This window comes from Carassius auratus, chromosome 31, assembly GCF_003368295.1.
Source record: "Carassius auratus strain Wakin chromosome 31, ASM336829v1, whole genome shotgun sequence".
NCBI lineage: Eukaryota > Metazoa > Chordata > Actinopteri > Cypriniformes > Cyprinidae > Carassius > Carassius auratus.
In genome coordinates, this window is record NC_039273.1 from 16,572,256 (window position 1) to 16,595,762 (window position 23,507).

The window sequence follows — 23,507 nt, forward strand, 5'->3', positions numbered from 1 at the left end:
AGCGCCGTGTCTTCACACCATAGTGCACTTGTTTCTCTTATCGGTTTGGGTGAAAAAACAGACTAGACATGGATACGCCGAGGGAAACCAGGAAACAAACAATCAAAGCCAAGTCGGCCAAGTGCAAGAATAAGACGCACAGGTCCCGAAAGCTGTTCAGAAGGAAATCGTTAAAATCACTTGGAAATTTTATGAGCAGGATTGTCAAAACTTTGGGCACTTTGGCAAACTTGGGGGACGCGGACCAGCCGGACGCGGTTGTGGAGGATGATGATGGTGGATTTGGAGCCACTCTGAGCGCCCACAACTCTGGAACTCACAAGGAGAACTCGGCGAGGAAGACCGCAGCGCCCTCATCTTCTTATGGATCCGTCAAAGAAAGACTGTCCTGGTGCTACGGCGAGAAAACCCCGGGAGTTCAGGGTCTGAAGAATCATGGAAACACCTGTTTCATGAACGCCGTGGTGCAGTGCTTGAGTAACACGGAACTTCTGGCCGAGTATTTGGGTCTGGAGCAGTATAAATGTGAATTAAATGAGCTGAGGATCAACGGGATGATGAAGAATGAGGAGGTCAGAGGGGAGGTGACGGAGAAGCTGGCATCGCTGGTCAGGGCGCTATGGACTCTCGATTACACGCCTCAGCTGTCGGTGGAATTCAAGGTGAGTTTCGATTTGATCAGTTTACATAACACGAATTTAAGCAAGTGTAGATAGCCTAACCTCTTTGAAACAACATTTGCTTTTTTTCAGTATAGATTAGAACCGTTTTATTTGACTTAAACTGAAGCTATAATCAACAGGTAGATTTGACAGAAAGATTTAGAGAATCAGATAAACGAGTATGTAAAACGATCCGAGTTAAATTAGCTATTTTGACTCGGGTCTTATGAATCCGGTTCAAGCTGTCTAAAAACGATCCGTTCATTGATTGAACTGGATTGTTCCCGAATCGGGATTATTGAACCTATGACGCGTTCGGTCTTGTCCAGTTCACACTGTGTGTTCACTGGCTAGCTAGCACAGTGACGGAAATAACTAGACTTCCTCATCACTAATTCAAAAGTCTACAGTCCAGTAGGCTATTTGGTGGAAGTGGGAGGGGCTTAGAGTAGGAGGCGACAGGTGAATCACCTGTCAACAACTCGACCAACTGGTTTTGCAAGATTGCAGAATGTTTTTAATTGTCAAAAGGAGTTGTGTTAGAAAAAGGGTAGGCTCATTTGTTTGTGTTTATTTATTTATTTTCACAATAATGCAAACAGATTTTCATGTTGCATACTGACAATGCTACTTTTAAACATTATGCATTTTAAAACAAACAGATTAACAGTATAAGAATTCTTAAATCCACTAACAACAATCATAGATTGCTCACAGCTATTTAGTTGTGTGCATTTGCCTTGAAGGAACTGTATCTACAGTCTTGTAACTCAATGCTTGTGCAGAGAGAGAGAGAGATAGAGAGAGAGAAGGAGCGCTAGACATCAGTCCACATTCTTAACAGACTTTGCCCCTGGTGTTCCCATTCATTCAGATCTACCCTGTGCACTGAGGACAGTTTCAATGGTCTATAGACCTCATTAGCTTACAGTATCAAATGCATAAAAAAACTCTTAAAATCATGCCTCTCCCAGAATTTCACTGTATATGTACTTCTGAAGCAATTAGTGTGTAACATTATTTCAGAATCTGTGAACATTTCTTCAGTGTATTTAATGACAAACTGAAAAGTCTGTCTTTGTTTGGGTGTGTGTGCGCTCTTGTTTTTGTGACATATCAGGACACAACTCTGTATAATAACATGGGTATGACACAGGTATTACAAATAGAGGGTGACTTATGAGGACATAACCCATGTCCCCATTTTTCAAAATGCTTATAAATCATACCGAATGAGTTTTTTTCTTTTTTGAGAAAGTAAAAATGCACAAAGTTTCCTGTGAGGGTTAGGGTTAGATGTAAGGTTGGTGAAGGGCCATAGAATATACAGTTTGTACAGTATAAAAACCATTACGCCTATGGGATGTCCCCACTTGTGTGTGTGTGTGTGTGTGTACAGGTGTCTGATAACTCTCCCATTTCCATGCATTCCTCTTAACTTCTCAACAACACCTTTTTCAATCTGAATATATATTATAACCTATATAATTTGAGTTCCTCTGTCATAATTAATAGCATTTGCATATAGAAACAGATTGCATTATGATATAACAATATTAATAGTTGTATTAATAATAATTCATCAAATGCAGTGCTTGTCTTGCTTACAGGGTCTGGTATTGAATACAGTAAAGACATGAATCTAGAGGCCACAGTGGATATTTAGTCGCTGAGGGTCAGGGGGGAATTGAATAATACAGTGTTTGGAGATCAGCAGAAATGAGTGGCTGTCCTCCATATGGAGAAACAAGACAGACTTGACTTTTATCTGTTTTTCTGTTTTCCTGCTCTCTGATTTTCCTTCCTTCCTGTTTGCCATCTCAACACCCTCCCATGGCAATTTGTAACTATTTGACATTTTGGGGAATGGATGGCTAATTAGTATGAATTTGTCTCATTCATATGTTTTTGTACGAGATGATTTCGCACAACTGGAAGTTTATGACTGGACCTTCATGCTTATTATTTTCTAAAAAATGTTTTTGTTGAAAACATTAATCTCTTGATCTCTTGCAGATAAAAAAAAAAAAACAAAGTGCAAAATTAGCTTTATGCTTTATGAAAAATAAACCAAATTGAAACGTATATTAAATATAGAGCCTACATTACAAATTTGCAACTTACTTTTTAGTATTAAAAATACCTTTGTAGTATTAATTATGCTCAAAATAGAGCTTTAATATGTCTACCTTATTGCTTTTAGCAACAAATTGGAAAAACTAAGTGGGAAAAATGAAATGACTCTGGGACAGTGATGGGGGTTATTGAATGAATGACAAATTAAGACAAAAAGTTAATGTGTCCTGATGTACTGTAAGTAAAATTTAAAACGTTGAATATTTCAAACTAAGAAACTATATGGACAACATATTTTTCCTTGCTTTTCACCATGTTTTAACTTTTTATTTTTACCCTCAAATCATCCCACAGCTCAGATTGGATTCCCCTGTGAGCCCTATTCAGCCCACTGGCTATGCCTTTGACACCTCTGGTCTAAATGGAAAAAGCTAGTCGAATCTAAAATGAAAAGAAGAATGTAGTAAAGGCACATTCCTGTCTGGTAAGCCTAAGAATAGGAGAGAAACTCTGCTAGCAGTGCTGAACCGGAGGTTATGTAATGCCTTCATTCATCATGTTGCTTAGTGAATTGGCAATGGAACTAAGACAGGTCTTATTAACCTGCTAGACTTGTTTGTCATTCTTGTGTAAGAGAAGGGAGAGGTTTGTCCTCAGAAGGAAGTGAATGGAGACCAATCATTTATGCCTAAACTAAACCTCACACAAATTATATTAGCCGCTGTTTGACCTTTGGACCTTACAATTTACAAGTCTCTGTGCCGTTATGTTTAGCGACTTATATGATATTCAAACAGTCTGTTGCAGTATGAAAGGGTTAAATGTTGATCCATCACTTGCTTGCGACTAGTTATGAGGAAGAAAGTCTAACTTGGTTGAATTGAAATCTGTTAAGAGATGAGTTTCAACTGAACTCAGTTTTCTAAATATCCTTATCCCCCAGGGTACGTCTCTTACCTACAGGGTGTACCTGTTAACCTACAGTGGCTGTTTATACATGTAAAATAAAATACAGCCTGATGTTCCTGTTGTTGTTTGCATTTCAGCTCAGTAGAATTATCAGTTTACAGCCTGCAGTCCTGGTCAAACAATCATTAATAGGTGTAAATGTCACAAAGCTGCTGTAAGAGGACATCTCTGGAACTTTGGACTTGTTTTACTCATGCAGACATCATTTGAATTGATAAACAGTACCTACCTGTTCTGCAGGTGAGCTGTTGAGACTGAAATAACATCCAGTATGAAACACTGTGAACCTTAAAGAAAAAGGACACCCCAAAATAAAAATGCTGTTGTCTTTTACTCACTCTGATGTCATTCCCAACTTACATGATTATGTGACCTTCTTCTGTGGATGTTCTGAGAAATGTCTCAGTGTTTTTGATTTTGTTGTCCATACAGTGGTAGTCAATAGGAACCAAAACTGTTTGGCTAACAACATTCTTCAGAATATTATATTTTGTGTTCTGTAGAGGAAATAGATTCATACAGGTCTGGAACAACATAGGGGTGAGTAAATAATGACAAAAATGTTCATTTTTTTTCTCTTTTAAATCATTGAGTTGAGAACCAGAACGGGCAGATTTGTTAATGAATCATTCAGACCAGTTATAACTTCACTGAAATGATTCATATTGTAAGCATGACTTGTTCACGAATTGGAGAACACTGTACTTCTCTCAATTACAGCTGATTTCTAACACAAATATGTTTTGTATGGCTTTGGAAGACTTAGAATAAGTTGCGTGAACCACTTTTATGGTGATTTCCATGAATTATAATTGCACTACAAAAAAAGAGCAACCATATTTAAAGATTGACATGAGGGTGAATAAATTAAGACCGAATATTCTTTTTGGGGGCACTATTCTTTTGATACAGTTGAGTAAGCATCATAACAATGATAAATGTTGTTCATTTTGTAAATAATTTTGAACTGGTTAATGTAATACTGAAACCATATAAAAGGACAGATAAATATTTCTTTTGTGTGTGTTTCTTAAGAGAAGAAATTTGCAAATTGAGGTGCTATTAGAGTAGCAGTGCAGAATGTTAATTACTGAGCAACCCATATATTTCTGGTCTTATTGAAGCTTTGTGATTCCCAAAATCCACTTCTATCCCAGATCAATCCCAATATGATTAGCAGATAAGGAGATTATTATGATCTGATTATGGCATTATGCTAATGTACTCTGAATTCTTTTCATTCAAACGATTCTTGTTGTCTGTCTTTGTTCAAAGTCACACAAGATATTTTATAAATGTTAGTTTTTAGGCCTGAATTAATTGACTACAAATCAAGTTAAAACTGTGACCTTTTAAGGTGGAAAAGTTCTCTTCAAGTTAATTTATGGAGTCATAAACAGCTGAGAAGGTTTTTGTTTTTAAACTTAAAATAAAACAGGACCTGTAATCAAACTGAATAATCAAACTAAATAATACCTCACCTGTATGTTTTCAGAATATTGGTGATATACTATTAATTCAAGAGTTAAGAGCCCTTTAAAACCAAAATATATTAATAGGAATATATAGTTATATATATTATAATAAATGTTTTGTGACTATGAGGCTCTGTTGACACCTGGTAAAAGATGTTTATGATTGCAAGTGGATGACACTAAATACAGGTGTAAACACATTGTGAAAGGTTTTGAGCTTTGTCCACTTTCGATGACTCCGATGTAGTGTTTGACTCAAGTGGGTCACATGGGTCATTCGTCTGGGCCGATGGAAGGATATATGCTATGTACATTTACTATCATTCATTCTTTATATTTACACAATGTACAGTGGCCCACTGGGAAAACTCTCGGTGCTCCAGATGGCTAATCCGCCACTGCTTGATTCTTATTGGTTGAGTAGTGTTTCAGGAGTGTGTTATGGCAGTGTATCAGAACAGCTGTGGTAATCTGGTAATGTGAGGAGAATAAACTATATTTTTATGATTGCAGTTTTCATGTGAGTTGTTTTAAAACTGTATCCAGATCAACATCTGTCTGACACCATGTCCCGCTCCTTCCCTAGAGTGTTGTGTCCAAGTATGGCTCTCAGTTCAAGGGGAATGCTCAACACGATGCTTTGGAGTTCCTTCTGTGGCTCCTGGACCATGTGCATGAGGATGCCAGCCTCTCCACAAACAACAACCATAGCAGCAAAACCAAATCGTCTAGCCAGGTAACACAGCTTCAGTCCTTCTTCACACTCTTAAAATGTATTCAAAAAGTCTAACAGCCTTACAGTATAGTATGTGGGAAAACAGTAAGGCAAAAGAGTGTCTTAATGTCTAACTTCACAGTAATTAGAAACAATAGACCAAAAGTACCTGGATGACCTACTATTTCCCCTGAGATCAACAATTATTTATTTCAAATCAACAATATATTATTTCATGTTGCCACTGGAGAGGAGTTGGGAAAGCCATTTAATTAAATTCTAAGTGCGAAATAATTGCAATGCTCATGCAAAGCTACAGACTTGGTGTCGCTATAGAGTTAGAAGCAGTGAATGCGATGTACAGGTTACATAGAATTAAGTGTGCCAAATAAGTCGCTGTAGACATTGAATAATGGTTGCAGACAAAAAGCTTAACTCCAGAGTCAACACAAATGTAATGACTAGATTACATTTGATTAGCTTACCCGTCAAGAATAAATTCTGCAAACTCATTGTATCAATTGAAACTGATACTGGTTATAAGAAGCTCTTATGAAACCATGTCTGTGACCAGAACACTCCTGGTTTTTACTCATATCACCAATAACAATTAAATTGGGCACAGCCCTACTGGCTCACAGCACTGCATGTGCTAAGGATGGCACAGACAAGTCCAGTCTATAGGTATGTACAAACATATATGTGGTGTAGTCCAACTTGCTGCTGAACAAACATCTTGAACAGAAACTCCCCTGAGTAAGGCCCACTATGTAGCCATACCCTTTGTGGAGTGGGCTCTCAAGACCTTAGGCGGTTAAAGACCCTTTCAAACATAAGCTAAATCTATATCCTCTATGATCCAATGACACAGCTGTTGAGGAGAGAAAAAAGCTTCTCTTTTTGAGAAATAGCCCAAGACCCAAAAAGCTGGACAGTCCTGAAAGTCCATGAGCCTTCTGCTCCCCTGGAGAAGTTTGAGTAGATGGGCATCAATGCGCTGAGTCAACTACTTTAGGCAAAAAAGCAGGGTTAGGGTGAAAGTAAACCTTAATGAGCCCTCAAACAAACTGCAAACAAGACGGGTTATAAGACAAAGCTTGTAAGTCACTCACATGCTTGGCTGTTACTAAAGCTATGAGCAGCACCGCTTTAAGAGAGAGATAGTTAAGCCCACTTCCTTCTAAAGTTTCAAAAGGTTGGTGTGAAAGGGCTTCTAGGATGATGGATAAATCCCATAAAGGAACCGTCTGTCTGGACACTGACGGTTTATGGCATACCCCTTTCATAAAATGACTTATTAAAATGTGCTGGCCTGCTGATTTTTCGCCAAAACCTACATGACAACATGAAATAGCTGCTAAATACTTCTTTATAATGGACTAAGCCTTTTGCCTATCTAGAAGATCTTGGAGAAAGCATAAAACGTCCCTCACTGAGCACTGAAAAGTGAGCAAGTCTGATACAGGAGGTCCCTCCAAGTAGGAAGGGGCCATGGCCTGACAGCAGTTGGACTATCGGCCTTTTTGCCAACTGATGTAGTTGAAGGGAGCATGTGTTACTGGTGTTCAGCCGCAACATGGTTACTTTACTTGCCCACCATAGCTTTACTTCGTTACTGTACTTAAGAACATTTTTCTGTATAACATAAGTATCTGTACTTTACTGGAGTAGTTTTTTTTTTGAGTAACTTTTACTTTTACTTCACTACATTCCAAAGCATAAGATTGTACTTTTAACTTCACTACATTTCATACAACATATCGTTACTCCCTATAATATATCACATGCTCCGACACGCAGAAGCGATGTCTGATTCATCATGAACGAACTGAGTCTTTTCAAAATGAACTTTTCAATCGGATCGCAAATCGCACCAAACGCTTAATTTACGAATTAGAATTATCTGATTGCAGCTGTTGTGGAGCACTGAAATGCTCGAGTGCAGACGATGCAGACAATAAAAAAAAAGATTAACCATTAAACAAACACAGATTAAATAAAATAACTATATATAGAGAGAGAAGAAAGGATGTGATGTTCAGAACATGGTAACTACAGTAATTATCAAAGTGGGAAGAGATGCACCCCGTTTGGCCAGGGGTGTTTTTACACCACAGACAAGGTTTGATAAGGAAAAAATCATTATGAAAATATAATTATATTTTCTTTAAAATGTTCTTCCTAACTTCAGGCCTTATTATCATGTCATATATAACTGTAAAACAACAAACTTTAAAATACTTTTTTCTTTCTGGTGAAAATCAAATGCTCAAGCTTTCTCTCATGTACCTCACAGTGTAAGCTTCACAGTGAACATTACTCTCATCAACGTAGTCCATATCAACAACAAAAATATATCTTGACTCCATATAGTGGTTATTATGGAAAAAATCCCAGGTGCTTTGAGCAGAAGGATTATAAAAATAAAAAAAATGTGCTAATATAAAATTTAATTAAGTAGCCTACATAAAATTGCAAACATCGATCTTTCAGTACTTTTTACTTAAGTACATAAAAAATGTAGTACTTTTGTAGTTTCACTTGAGTAAAATTGAAAAAGGAGTACTTTTACTTTTACTGGAGTAATATTTTATTATACGTATCTGTACTTTTACTCAAGTACTTGATTTGTGTACTTTGTCCACCACTGCTTTTTATTAATATTTGTTTCTTATTTATTTGGTTTATTTAGATTTTTTCTGTTTTTAAACTTTGTGTAATTTATTTATTTTATTTTACATCAAGGTGTATGTCATATCTCCAAGCTTTCTCAATCATTTTGCCACACCTTCGATGTTATTTATTCATTTATTTAAACTTTGTGGAAGTTTTATTTTATTTTAGATTAAGCCTATAACATGGTGTATTTTTATTTGGTTTGATAATAAAAGTTCTTTGTTTAATAAAAGTGAGATGTCGTTCCATTTTGTTGTTCCATTCAAGCAATTGACACCGAATTGCCAGTAATTCTAAAGTTAAAGTAAGATGAGTATGGGCATTTATAAGCTATTCGAAAGTGAAGGAAAGCGAAGGAAAAGAAGGAAAACTTTAGCGAACCCCACCCTCGGTGATACCAGTATTACTAGTGTTGTCACACATGGATTAACCTGTGGGGAAATTTCCTCACCGCCACAACCCTACTCCCCGACCCTTTAAGGACATATCAGTTGTCCTAGTAACTCTTGATGACATGAGAGCACAGAGGTAACTGTGCAATCCAGTGCTGAAAATCCCTCATTTAGGGCAGCCCCAAATGTACTACAGAATTCATGGAAGCCATAAGACCCAACAATCGTAAGCACAGTCTACATGAAACCACTTTCCCCATTTGAAAGTGTGCGAGACATTGTGTGAAAGACACAATTCTCCCCTCTGTCAGTGTGACTCGATAAGAAAGAGACTCTATGCTGAGCCCTTGGATATTATGTTTGTTATGAGGACGCCAAACAGCTCTTTATCATGTTTATCTTGAACCCCAAGTTGCTGAGATGATTTAACACCATCTCTGCATATTTCATTGTTTGCTCTCTTGACAATGAGCATATCAGATAATCGTCGATGTAAGACAATATTCTTATTCTCTTGCTCCTCAGTGGGAACAGGGCTGCTTCCACACATTTGGTAAAAACCCTTAGGGCTAAAGTTAGCTCGAATGTAATAGTTTGAAACTCACAAGTTGTAACTTGGTATGCAAATCTGAGGATTTTTCTGTGAGAGAGCTAAATGTATATGTGAAAATATGCATTGACAAAGCACTTTGTGTCTTAGCTTTCTGAACAAATACTTTTGTAGGTGCATGTTAAACACACAAGGCAAAAAATTGGACAAAGGGCTGTACCCCTTTTCTTTGGAATTACAAAATAATGGAAACGAATGCATTCCCAAAGGTCCAGCGCCATCCAAGTGTGGTCGCTTGCCAGCTTACTGCCCGTTGTGAGCAGGACTTAGAGTGCTAGCGCTCACTGGTGGAGGCATATCCAGGGATTCGGCTTCCATCATGTCCGTCCAGCTCGTACTAGCTCATGTGAGATGGTCAATTGCCGTAGATTGTGTGGCAGCTTTGGAATAGGCATGGATCCCACTTGTTAACCACCACCAGTCTCAGCCTCCTTTCCAAGATTTTCACCGGCAATGAGTGAACACATGTTTGTAGTCTGCAAGCAACGTTTGACCATGCTTCAGACCCATACACATGATGCACATGGGGTGAAGGTCCCTGCCGGAGATTGTAGCTCCACATGAGGATGGACATTGGTGGGATGCAAACCTCTTTGTTCTTCGATTCATTCCCTTTGACGGGGTTATGACCATTGCCATAATGCCTGAGAAGGGATGCAAATCTCAGACATGTCACAAAATGCTAGACTGCTGGTCTAAGGTAATTAAACCTTCCGAAGGCCACACTTAAAACCTCAAGTTGACTTGATGTCACCTACCACTGTAATTTGGAATGCACTAGGCTGATTAGAATAGCTCGCCTTGACTCTGGCACTATTGGAATTTTTAAGGATATCACTCAACAATATCCACTCCAATTGCTCTCGTGTTCGGTGACAGATTCCAGTGACGGCCTGCCGGTTGAACAGTTAAGCAAAATCACCAAAGTCAGGATGTGCTGAGAGAGCTTACACCAGTCTCCCACAGGAAGAAAGCACAAATTACTTCAGCAGGGGTCGATCTGGCTGATATAGGTGAGGCAGAGCCTGGTCACAGGTTGACTTGTCTGTCAGAGACAGACGTGGTGTCATAAGAGGTTCCTCACTTAACAAATTAGTATTGTTTATGGCATTTTAATACTAATTTAGTTTCCACTTCATGTTACTGCACACAGTGTGTTGCATATGATGCTCCCCACATACATGTATTGTCTGACCAATGGAAGAAAAAATAACTATGCATGCAATTACATTCAGACTACCAGTTTTCTCTTGTGTGTCTCTTTACATGCAGTTTAACCTGAGTCTGAGGACACAAACTCCTTTAAGCTAATGAGAAGGAAGTTTCAGCCTGATGTGACTTCCACCCTGTGTATGATACATTGGATGACTAGTTTTTCCATTTCATTTTTTTTACTTTTGTGCTAGAGAAATGATGTACTGTAGGAGTGGAAAATGAGTGGGTGGATTGGTGTGTGGGTGTTGTGAAAGTGTTGTAATGTTCTGTATATTTCACTGAGACCTTATTGTAAGTGTTTATTCTCTTTAGTAATCAATGAGGAATTGGAGAGAGCGTGGAATGTGCTTATTAAAAATTAACTGTGGTGTTTAAAAGAAGGTACAGGTTTGATAATCACATATTCACCTTCTCAGAGTTCAGAGGCTGTTAGAACGTAATACATTTTGCAGGGTGTCAGACAGCAGCAGGTCAGCTGAAGTCTGTGTTTTGGCAATGAACACACTTCAGCTTTTGTCTTCTGTAGTGGCAGCGAATGAAGGCGCCAAGCCTGCATGGTAATGTGGCAGCTCAATCAAGAGACATTTTTAGGCTTATAACAGAATGGATCATTATCTTTGGCCCCTCACGTAACACTCTGATCTCATCCAAACAGACATTGTTATTAACAGCTAAATGACAGCTAGACACTTTCTAACGCTGTTACTGCGTATAATTTGACATTTGAGTTCTAGACTCTCATTTAAAGCAAAAAAAGAGAAGCTTTTAACTATGGCCCAATCCCAATTCTATTTTATACCCCTTCCCCTTCCCCTTCCCCTTCCCCTACCCCTCCGCCTACCCCTTCCCCTTGTCCCTTGAAACAGAGTGTCAAGGGGTAGGGGAGAAAATATTCCCCTAAGGTTGGGACATCACTACCATGACGTCACATGCCATCATTCGTCGTCTAGCTCTTACAATACATACATTATGTGCTGTTGTACATTAAAGCCTTTAATTATCGTTTTTTATTAATGAGCTGCTTACTGACACACACATCGGAAATCGCGCAGATCACACATACAGGAGAAAATAAACTTGTCAACGCTGCCCCATGACTTTTATTAAATACAGTTTAAATACTGAATCGCTACATTATATTTTCCAGTGACGAGAGGGTACAATCGCTGTTTTTAAGTAAACGCACTCTAAAATGAGAAACGCACAGATGCGAATACACGCAACTTCAATCTCTCTCTCTCTCTCTCTCTCTCTCTCTCTTGAATAGGCAATATTTGAGAAAATGGTTTAGCGATTTCTAATTATTGTGGGTATTAGGCTACGGCAGTTATCACCCTGATCAGACGTATGCTGTGGCACTATCATGCAGTCTGTAATGATTCGACGTTAGCAAATATTAGCAATTTTTTGCAAACATTTCCTTGAGTAACATGACTGTTAATATGATCTCACAATTGAATGTAACATAAAATAAATGATTACGTTTCGTTAAAATCTTTATTTATGCCAAAAAAGCTTACATGTATGTGTCTTTTTGTTCGCTGTAGCAGCCATGTTGCCAAGATAATTCATACCCCTCTTAGTTTGAAGTGTGGTCTCGAAAAATCTTCGTTTGAAGAGCTATCTGGCCCTTCCCCTCACCCCTTTGTCACGTAATGTGTTATGGGAAACACAGGAGAAGGAACCAATCTGCAGGTACGTCGTTTATTAGGGATAATCCAAAAGGGTAAACAGTCCAGGCAGGGTCAAAACCAGAAGATCAAAGCAGACATAAACAAGACACTAACGCAACGCAAGACAAGGATGACGGGAATGAATAATGGTAACATTTAAACAAGGACTCCGTAACATAGACTGAGACAGACTGGGTATTTATACACAGAAGGATAATGGGGAAACAGGAGACAGGTGGGGGGAACAATCAATTACGTAACAAGGAGGAAGGTGACCATATAAGGGAACAGGAAGTGATCTGGGACAGACACCGTGAGAAGGAGGACATCTAGTGGAACCCCGGGGAACAACAACCCAGACACTGTGACAGTACCCCCCCTCTACGGAGCGGCTCCCAGACGCTCCAAGACAAAACACAACACAGAGACCAGGAGGGAGGCGGACAGGTGGAGGCTCAGGGGGAGGGACGGAGGGCCGGAAAAGGAACACATGGGGAACAAACACCAGAAATGTAAACCTAAAACAGGAAGACCAGGAGGGAGGAGGACCGGAGGAGGTACAGGGGGAGGGACGGAGGGCCAGACTAAACTAAAGGGAACAGACAGAAACATAACAGAACTCAAAAAACACAAAACAGAAGTCCATGAAGGACATGTTGAGGCGTCCACCAGGGCGGAGCGGAAGACCACCACAGCCTTGTGGTCAAAGTCAAAGGCCTCCAGGGCGGAGCGGAAGACCACCACAGCCTTGTGGTGAAAGTCAAAACCCTCCAGGGTGGAGCGGAAGACCACCACAGCCTTGTGGTCAAAGTCAGAGCCCTCCAGGGTGGAGCGGACGGCCACCACCTCCCCGTGGTTGAGACCGGAGTCTCCCGGAACGGAGCAGCAGACCACCCAGTGACTTGACTTGGCTCTGGAGGGTAATTGGTGACTGACCCTGGCTCTGGAGGGTCCTCGGTGACTGGCCCTGGCTCTGGAACAGCCTCGGGCACCACCTTGGCATCAGGCACCGCCTCAGCCTCCAGAACAGCAATGGGCGCTGCCTCGACCTCGGGCACCACCTCGGCCTCTGGAACAGCGTCGGGCACCGACTCGGCATCGGGCGCAGCCTCGGCATCAGGCACCGCCTCGGCCTCTGGAATGGCCTCGGGCACCACCTCGGTAACGGCCTCGGGATCGGCCTCGAGCACCGCCTCAGCCTCTGGACCAGCAACGGGCACTGCCTCGGTAACTGCATTGGGAACAGCCTCGGGCACCGCCCCGGCCTCCGGAACAGCCTCGGGCACCGCCTCGGCGTCGGGTTCCACCTCGGCCTTTGGAACAGCGTCAGGCACCGCCTCGACCTCCGGAACAGCCTCGGGCACCGCCTTGGTAGCTGCATTGGGAACAGCCTCGGGCACCGCCTCGGTAACTGCCTCGGGAACGGCCTCGGGCACCGCCTCGGCCTCCGGAACAGCCTCGGGCACCGCCTCGGCATCGGGTGCCACCTCGGCCTCTGGAACAGTGTCGGGCACCGCCTCGACCTCCGAAACAGCCCCGGGCACTGCCTCGGTAACTGACTCGGGAACGGCCTCGGTCACCGCCTCGGCCTCTGGAACAGCAATGGGCGCTGCCTCGACCTCGGGCACCACCTCCGCCTCTGGAACAGCGTCGGGCACCGCCTCGGCCTCCGGAACAGGATCGGGCACCGCCTCGACCTCTGGAACAGCAACGGGCACCGCCTCGGCCTCCGGAACAGCATTGAGCACCGCCTCTGCCTCTGGGACAGCATCGTGCACCGCTTCTGCCTCCGGGACAGCATCGTGCACCTTATCTGGAGACTCAGGCTTTGAGTCGGCCATCTTGTGCTGTGGCGCTGGGCTGGCGGCCATCTTGTGCTGTGGCGCTGGGCTGGCGGCCATCTTGTGCTGTGGCGCTGGGCTGGCGGCCATCTTGTGCTGTGGCGCTGGGTTGGCGGCCATCTTGTGCTGTCGCGCTGGGCTGGCGGCCATCTCGTGCTGTGGCGCTGGGCTGGCGGCCATTTTGTGTTGTGGCGCTTGGCCGGCGGCCATCTTGTACTGTGGCGCTGGACCGGTGGCCAATTTGGGCATTGGCGCTGGGTTAGCGGCCATCTTGTACTGTGGCGCTGGGCTGGCGGCCATCCTGGGCAGTGGTGCTGGGCTGACGACCACCCTGCCGGAAGAGACAGGAGTGGCTGGGGCATCCCACCGACACCGAAACTGCAGGTAGCGCACGAATTCCCAGAACTCCAGCATCTCCAACTGCGCCATCTCTTCCTCGGGCACTGGATCATCCAGGCCGCCATTGAAGTGGTCCTTAAGGGCCGCATCATTGTATCCCATGCCTTCAGCCAGGGACCAGAACACTTGAGCCAGGGCACCCACTTCGTTGCCGTCTTGACGGAGGGCGGTCAACCGAAGATACTTGACCCGCCTCTCCGTCATCTTGGCTGGGGAACGGAAAAGTGACATACCGCTGGTTCCTACGTTGACGGAGTCCTTCCGTCACGTAATGTGTTATGGGAAACACAGGAGAAGGAACCAATCTGCAGGTACGTCGTTTATTAGGGATAATCCAAAAGGGTAAACAGTCCAGGCAGGGTCAAAACCAGAAGATCAAAGCAGACATAAACAAGACACTAACGCAACGCAAGGCAAGGCAAGACAAGACAAGACAAGACAAGACAAGACAAGACAAGACAAGACAAGGATGACGGGAATGAATAACGGTAACATTTAAACAAGGACTCCGTAACATAGACTGAGACAGACTGGGTATTTATACACAGAAGGATAATGGGGAAACAGGAGACAGGTGGGGGGAACAATCAATTACGTAACAAGGAGGAAGGTGACCATATAAGGGAACAGGAAGTGATCTGGGACAGACACCGTGAGAAGGAGGACATCTAGTGGAACCCCGGGGAACAACAACCCAGACACTGTGACACCCTTCCCCTCCAACCAAAAGATAATCGAGACACCCCTACCCCTTCAAGGGGAAGGGCTAAGGGGTAGAATTGGGATTGGGCCTATGTCTGTGATTGTTGAATATAATGGTAATTTTTATGCCTTGTTATATATATATTTTTTTTATTAATTTATCATTGTTGCTCATGGCTGTATGTGAATTTATCACCAGTTTTTTTATTTTTTTTTATTTTTTTATTTTTTTTGATAGACCTAATTTGCATGCCTGATTTATTATTGTTTATACATAAAATGAACAAGCCTATGGTTGGTTACATTTGTGCAAAAATTTTAAACTAGTGAAAACTTTTAATCTGAGCAGAAGCAGACATTTAAAAAATACTGTAAGTAACATTTTTTAGTATTTCATTTTTTTTCATTAATCAGGGGAGCTGCAATCTTGATTATTTGGACATATTTCATGCTTTATTGTGCATCAATCATTTCCAATTAGTTCCAGTCTGTGTTAAACCGGTACTTAACCATCAATAGACTCATGACCATTTAATTGTTTGTTTTAATTGTTTGTAATGCATCATAACAGTAAAATTGTGTTGTTGTTGTTTTTAAACTAAAGCTATTATAATCAGTTTCATTAATAAAAAGGTGAAATATCGGAATTTTCCTTCAAAATACAAAGCAAACTATAGTTTGCATTTTTTTAAATATATATTTTTTATTAGTTTGTTATCATTTCCTATATAGTTGCTTTTGTAAAGCTTAGAATATTGGAATGGGCCATAACCAATTCAAACAAACTGAGGCTGCTTAAGGTAGAAATGTAACTGGAATAAGTTTATTTTAAACAGAAGAGGGTAAGGAAGTACATCTGTATGTTATATGAAGCCTTTGAAATATGTAGAGTAATCAAAGTAATTTAATGGGTAAGCCTAATGAGTATTTCAAGATCCCAATTTCTATTATATTGTTGTATTAGTGTGAATCAGGAGACACTGTCGGCAAGCACAAATTTATTCAACAAGGTAAAAAATATGTCCAGTGCTTCACAACACTGCCTGATTATTCACCTTGGTGTCCAATAAGCCAAATAACCATCACAGGGGCGAGAGATGGGGAAAGGCCATGATGATCTTAGACCCTCTCAAAAAAACATTTCTTTGTCCACAAGTTACTTTCCATTGATCCGAGGCTGCTACGGTAAGAAAAGTTCAATCAGTTGACCCAGTTGGCCAATGACATATTTACCAATGTTGTAGTCAAGACAAGCTCATTGGAATCGGAGTAGGTTAACTCTGAGTCAAGACTGAGACCAGAAGACCCTTGTCAAAAAAGTGCAATTTAAATATATTTTAATGTAATTTCTATTGTGTCACATATTTATTAAATGTATTTGTAATTCACATTTTTATTGTTGAAGTCACAATTTATTTAATCTAAAATATATTCACTTCAAATGTAAAACTACATAACAAATTACAGTTAGGATTATAATCACGTACTTGTGCATTAGTATTGTTTTAAGTTTTAAATGTACACATTTAATATGATTTAAATTTAACAATTTTAAATGTGTATTTAAGTGTTCTAAGAAACATAGTCATGAAAGTATACTCTCTTTACTACACATGGCCTTTAATTTAATTAATATTACAAAATACAGTTTTTAAAAATATATGCTTTTATGATTTGAAGTACACTACTAGTGTACATTCAATACAATTATACACACTTCTTGTGTCGGGGAGTTGACTTCTTGTGTCCAAGACAAGACCAAGTTCAAATGCTCGAGTCCAACACAAAGCCAAGACCATGAAAATATGGTCTTGGACTCATACTTGAGACAGAGTCCAGTCTGGAGCACTACAACTCTGATATTTACAATGTAAATGTGTCAAATATTTTAAACATAGTTAAAATGTTTTTAGAGAGCGAGAGCAAGAGAAAGAGAGTAAAGAGAGAGGGGTCAGGTCTGGTGTTTTTTTTTTTTTTCTGGGCTGTTTGTCAAAGAATGTCAGAATGATTTGCCATGAAAGTGTTCACCTCAGTGGTTAACTATAAAGGATTGAGAGTATCAGAGATTACTCTGTCTGAGTCGCTCAGTCTGTCTTGGCTAAAGCATGCTATACAGGGCCTACATGAATGTATTTATGTTTGCATGATAAATGTATATGGACTTATACACTGTACCAAATCCGGATCATGCTCGATTTCCCACATTAATATTCCATTAACATATAAAATGGTAGCTTCTCTGAAGGAAATATTTCTCGTATACATGACTCCACTGCCTGAAATCCCAGTTGTCCATCCGTAAATTACCTTCAACGTATAAAAAAATTAAAGGGATCAAATTGGCACTCTTATCCCCTCAGCTTTTATAGATTTTCTGGGAGTAAATAACTTCTGAAATGGTAAGTTTTTGCACTTGATGAACAAAGCTGCACTTCAGTTTCTTTGGCTGTTGTCACAAATATCCCACAGGTATGTTAATACACTGAATCCAGATGTTTATTAGTCACTGTGAGATCTCTTTGCCTTGATAGTAATGCTTATATGGATCCAAGGACTGAACATTATGAAATATGTTAATGAATATGTCTTGGATAAATTATCTATCTATAAATTAAAATCTTAAAGGGGTCATATGACGTTGCTAAAAAAACACATTATGTTCTGTTTTTGGTGTAATGCAATGTGTTTATGTGGTTTAAGGTTCAGAAAACACATCTTCCACATAATGTGCAAAATGTTTGCTCCTCTATGCCCTGCCTTTCTGAAACGCTTCGATTTTGACAAAGCTCATCGTTCCGAAAAGCAAGGTAAATGCTGATTGGCCAGCTATCCATTGCATTGTGATTGGCTTAATACCTCAAGTGTTTAACGGAAATGTTACACCCCTTAACATACTGTGACCCTGTCTCCCGGCATGACCAGACAAAACCAATAGAACCCCATTACAAAGTTAGCATTTGTGGCATCCAGTGGGGACATAATGATTATAACTTATACTGTGTTTTTACGTGTTGCATTGCGTATCGCGCTGCGCAAACATAAAACCATGTTTGCATTTGATTGGAGAAACGCCAAACAACAAGCTCTACTCAACACTGCTCAGAGCTCACGTATGAATCATCAGTGGCAAATTTTTTTAATATAAAACGTGTACTTACAGGCTGTGAGTCAGAAGCGCCAGACTGTCCTTGCAAAGTTGGAACTTCCTCACTTTATAGAACACATTATAGTTTCACTTTCAAAATGAAACACAGCGTCTTCACAACATGGCAGAAACAACCATACTACAGCGAGAATAAAAGTTCTTTCATTGTGTGAACATTTGGACAGTGTTACGCAAATCTTCTCACACAGTGACGTAAACATGTGGGGGCGAATTTAAAGGAGGCATTTTAGGAGGTCTTAACTTTTATTAAGAAAATCTCTTTTGATTTGAGACTTTAGTCTTTGTGCATAAAGACGATGTGTAAAGTTTCAAAGACCTTGTTACACTCCAAAGAGAAAGGAAAACTAAAATCGCATCATACAACCCCTTTAACAATGTTATAAGGCCACCCAGTGTATGAAATGTTACTGTAAGTTTCTCACTTAGTCAGGCTGTTGTCCCCACATGCTTCAAAGCTACAACCATCATTCCAGTCGTGAAGTAGCTGTCTTCCATCCTGCTTCAATGAGTATGTCCAGTTGCACTTACCCCATTCTCATGAAGTGCTTTGAATGGCTAGTCATGCACCACATCATTAATCCAGTTTATCTAACACATTCGATTTTGTTTCTGTATTGCAGATATGTATAATATGTATTGTATAGGTGTATAGAAGAATTCTTCTTATATAATAGGCCTATTTCTTATATAACTATATTTTGACAGTGTCTATTTATACTTGGTGGAAACAGTATCTACCACTTATTCAGAGTTCAACCCTCCCTCATCATATACTGTATGTGAAGTGCATCCTGCTTGAGGAGTGGGTGATACACAAAAGCATGTTTTCTTGTGTGGAAGGTCTAAACATCAGCCCATTTCACAAAGTAATACAAGTAAAATTACCGTAAAATAATCGGAACGACTTAATAAATACCAATAAATATAAAAATCCACTGTTCACACAGGCAAGGACGTTCTGTATTTTTTTCTGGTAAAGCAGCATTCACACATCAATTTCAAAATACTGGTACATTTTGTGACATCAGTGACTGGAAATAACCTCTAAATTGCTGCACCTTACGGTGTTGTTTTTGAACACATGGAGGGTATGGGGGATATGTCTTTTTATCTTTTCATATTCATTTTCATGTCAAATGTTCACATTAGCCTCTTTCACACAGTAATACCAGTAAATTGCCATAAAATTAAATAATTATACTCACCATTAATAAAACACCTGATGCTGTCTGGAGCTGAACAATTTAGTGAAAATCAGCTTGAAAGGATTAATAGCACAATGAAGTTGCGATTGTCAATTGCAGTCTGTAAGATGCGCGACATCGCAGAAAAGGTGCGTTCACAAATGTAGCCTATGCTGATCCAAATTCATATCAAATAGTCTATCAGCACAGATAAACAGTTCTGCATTCAAATTGAGTTCAAAAGATATCGCAAAGCACCGGAAAAAGTAATTACCATTAATGTGACAGAGGGAAATACTAAAAATATATTTGAATTATTTACTAATAAACTTATAGGCCTGTTTAACGATCAAAAACTGCTCCAAACATGAACTGTACTATTTTAATAGCTGAAGCAGTAGTATAAGCTGCTTTGGGAGAATTGGGAAAAAAGACGGGCAGAACATCCTCAAGTGAGTTGCGGGGCAAACTGAAAGTTGATGCCGAATGTACAGCACTCTCCACTACTCTGACTTCTCGTTTGTACCCTATGTGTTTTTCCCTATGTAAAAAACTAAAATAAGTTGTAAAACTTAAAGTTATTTTTTATTTTTTATTATTGTGTTCGGCATGGTGGGCAGCGTGTGATTTCATGACATGCCGCGGGTTGAGATTCACTGGTTTAGAGCTACAGGATTTGTGGAGTAGCAGGACCCCCCAAATAGATTGACAAAAGTCATAATAGGAACAAGAAATACTTCCACTACTACTTTGTTTGTGACTATTTTTTTTTAGATATTAAGATGCAATGTTTTCAGTTTATTGATGACCTGACTTTGTCCTGTGAACGCATTGCTCTCGGAGACAGTTAACAGTTATTTTATCATTCATTACTGCATCACTAACAGTTTCTCTCAGATGACAACAAATTTCTTCATCCGCCCGGATAAGAAGAAGCGCCTTAATTTGTCGCTTCAGTTGGATGACATGTATTTTATTTTATTAAACAGTGCGTGAATGCGTCACATTGTTATGATTGGCCCGGAGTAGACGTCTTACATCACCGCATTCTGAACTCGTACGTGCTCATACCGGTAATTTTCCTTCTGCGTTCACACACAGCAGAATTCCGGCAATTTACTGGTAATGTTACAACTTCTCATACCGGTAAATTGCCGGAACGAATTTACCGCTATTTTTGAAAAGATCTTTACGGCAATTTACCAGTAATTTACCGGAAAAGTCTGTATGTGTGAAAGGGCTTATTGTGTCAAGCACGTTACTCATACTCATAATGGTCATCTTGTGTTTCGTTCACACAGAGCACCTTAACGGTAACGTTGCAACTTCTCATACTATAAATTCCAAGATGAATTTACTTGAATTTTTTAAAATATCTTATTCACACATGATTTGTTAACTGTAATTTACTGGTAATTTACTAGTAAAGACTGTATGTGTGAAGGGTATATAGACACCCATGTATTGTTCATTCTTATGTAATGTTCATAAAATAATAATAATAATAAAGTTTATTTTACATTTATCTTAGTTCATTATTAGTTTTGTTATTATTGGTGTGTTTCCAGATAAGGCACATCACTATATAATTCAGCATTTTTTGAAGGGTCTGACACTTTTGCCACACAGTGTGAAAGGCTATAATTATTATATTATGGTGTCAATGGTTTCAGACTAGTCTGTCCCCAAGTGCCTCATAATGGTTGGTCACCTTCCATGTCGATCAGATGGCTTATCCCAATGGTGGCATGTCTAATCTGCAAGACTCTGAATGTAAAGCCAAGGCTGTTCGCTTGAAGTCAAGAGACTCTGGCGAGACTTCTCTCCTAATCTGATCCAAGCTGTCTGGACTTTCCTTCAGATTGGTAGTGGCTCTGAAGTCTTAGAGTAAAGAATAAACAAATAATAAGATTCTGAGTTAAGAACAGGAAAGCTAGAGACCAACCCGTTGGATGAGCTTTATGTTTATGATTTTTTTTTTTTGAAGATGGAGTGTCCTGATTGCCTCACAGGTATCATCTCTGTGATTCTTTGTGCTATTTTTTTTTAATGCAGTTGCATAATAACAGAAATATTTTAGCTTTAAAGAGAAAACATGAACGATAAAAGGAATTGTTAACCCTCATGCTGTGCCTAACCCATATGACTTCTTTTGTGGAACACAAGAAGTGAATTTTTGAAGAACATTATTGCCACTATTTTCCATATTATAAAGGAAAGATACAGTACTGTATGCTACAATCATCTCTGAGAATTAAGGTCACTTTACATTCCCTTTAAAGTTCTGCTGCTACACTGTTAAATCACAAGGCAGTTGCTGTTGTACTTTAAATCATATTTTCTAAGAAATATTTCCATTTTTACAGTCTCCGTTTTTTTTTTTTTTTTTTTTTTTTTTTTGTATAATAAAGCTTATACCAATTGTTTAAAATCTCTTATTTATTTATCAGTCAGATATATAATAGTGCCCTGCATTTCAGCCCGAACCTGATGGGGCCCGACTTATTTATTTTCATGTGATAGCTTTAGGCTTTTTTAGGTTTCCCCTCCTTTTAAAGTTTAGACATCCATTGTTTAAGTTGATGGAAAAGATGTGCAGTGCTGGTTGAAACAACATGAAATCATGCTACTGCAACTGTCAAGACTGGCATGCATGGTGTTTAGTGTCCCTGCCAGCAGAAGCAGCATCAAGCATGCCTTCAGTGCAGCTGGAAGAGTTGTAGAAGAAAGAAAGCATATCCTGTTTCTTTTCTTTATTATTATTTTTTTTTGTACACCAATAAAAGACCCTTTTTTTTGAATGATATACTACTCTCATCTGTATGAGCAAAAAATTCTTTAAAGTTTTTTCCACTGTTATCAGGGAAAAATGCAAGTGGTCGCGCCGACGCCTCCGTGCAGGGTTCAATCCTTGTTTTAGTTTTTTTTTAGGAACACTTGTGCTCCTAATTAAAAAAAAAAAATAGGAACACAGTCCAAACATGATCCTGCTCATCAGTAACAAAAATAGGTTTCCCATTATGAGGCGATATTTGTCTCCTTAAAGTGATTTTCAGGGTTTTTGTTTTGTTTTTTTGTTGTTGTTGCATTTATTAGAACTTTATAACTTTTATTACTCTATGCCAAATTCAAAAATGTATATTTATAAGCTTTTTCAAAAATTCTAATCAAAACAATAGAATAAGAACAAGCAGAATAAGAAGTAACCAATCACATGAAATCAGAATTAACAAAAACAAAATTCATTTTCACTACAGAGGTGGAACAGAAGAACACAAAAGTGGCATTTACAGTAGGTTGTTGGTATGAGTGATACTTTCGTTGACAAAATAGAGTAAAATCAGACAATAGTGTTGTAGTCAGACAATGTAAGTCATTTTAATATAAAAATTTTGTTTATTGAACTGTTGTTTTAAATCAATATCACGTTTGCAAACTCCCCTAATAATCATTAAAAGTCACTTTAAATTAGTCACAATCTAACAAAGTTCCAAAGTCACTCAAATGAATTCATCGTGATCATCGTGAATTCATTTTTCAGGCTTCCTTGAATAGTCAACCAGTCCTTCACTAGTCACCTAGTGACTAGTCAGTATAGTTTAGCAAATCCCTAGTTAGGGCATTCAGTGACTACATGCATAGCTATAAACAATGCAACAACCAGGTGACCTTAATTGATAAAATCACTGGCAGTGGGACTTTAGTGTGCATGTTGGTCTTTTCCCCAAAGAGTCAACCTTTTGTGTTCTGCT

The 23,507-nt window shown here is 39.6% G+C and overlaps 1 protein-coding gene across 2 annotated transcripts in view; it reads left to right on the plus strand.

Annotated features, from left to right (window-relative positions):
* Window positions 1-68: 68 nt before the first annotated feature.
* The window catches only part of LOC113050678 (ubiquitin carboxyl-terminal hydrolase 43), an 83,705-nt gene continuing 60,266 nt past the window's right edge, over window positions 69-23,507 (plus strand). For both annotated transcript variants that reach the window (XM_026213893.1, XM_026213894.1), the window contains exons 1-2: window positions 69-662; window positions 5,769-5,918. In XM_026213893.1, the coding sequence (XP_026069678.1) occupies window positions 69-662; window positions 5,769-5,918 (744 nt within the window). The remainder of the gene's footprint in view (window positions 663-5,768; window positions 5,919-23,507) is intronic.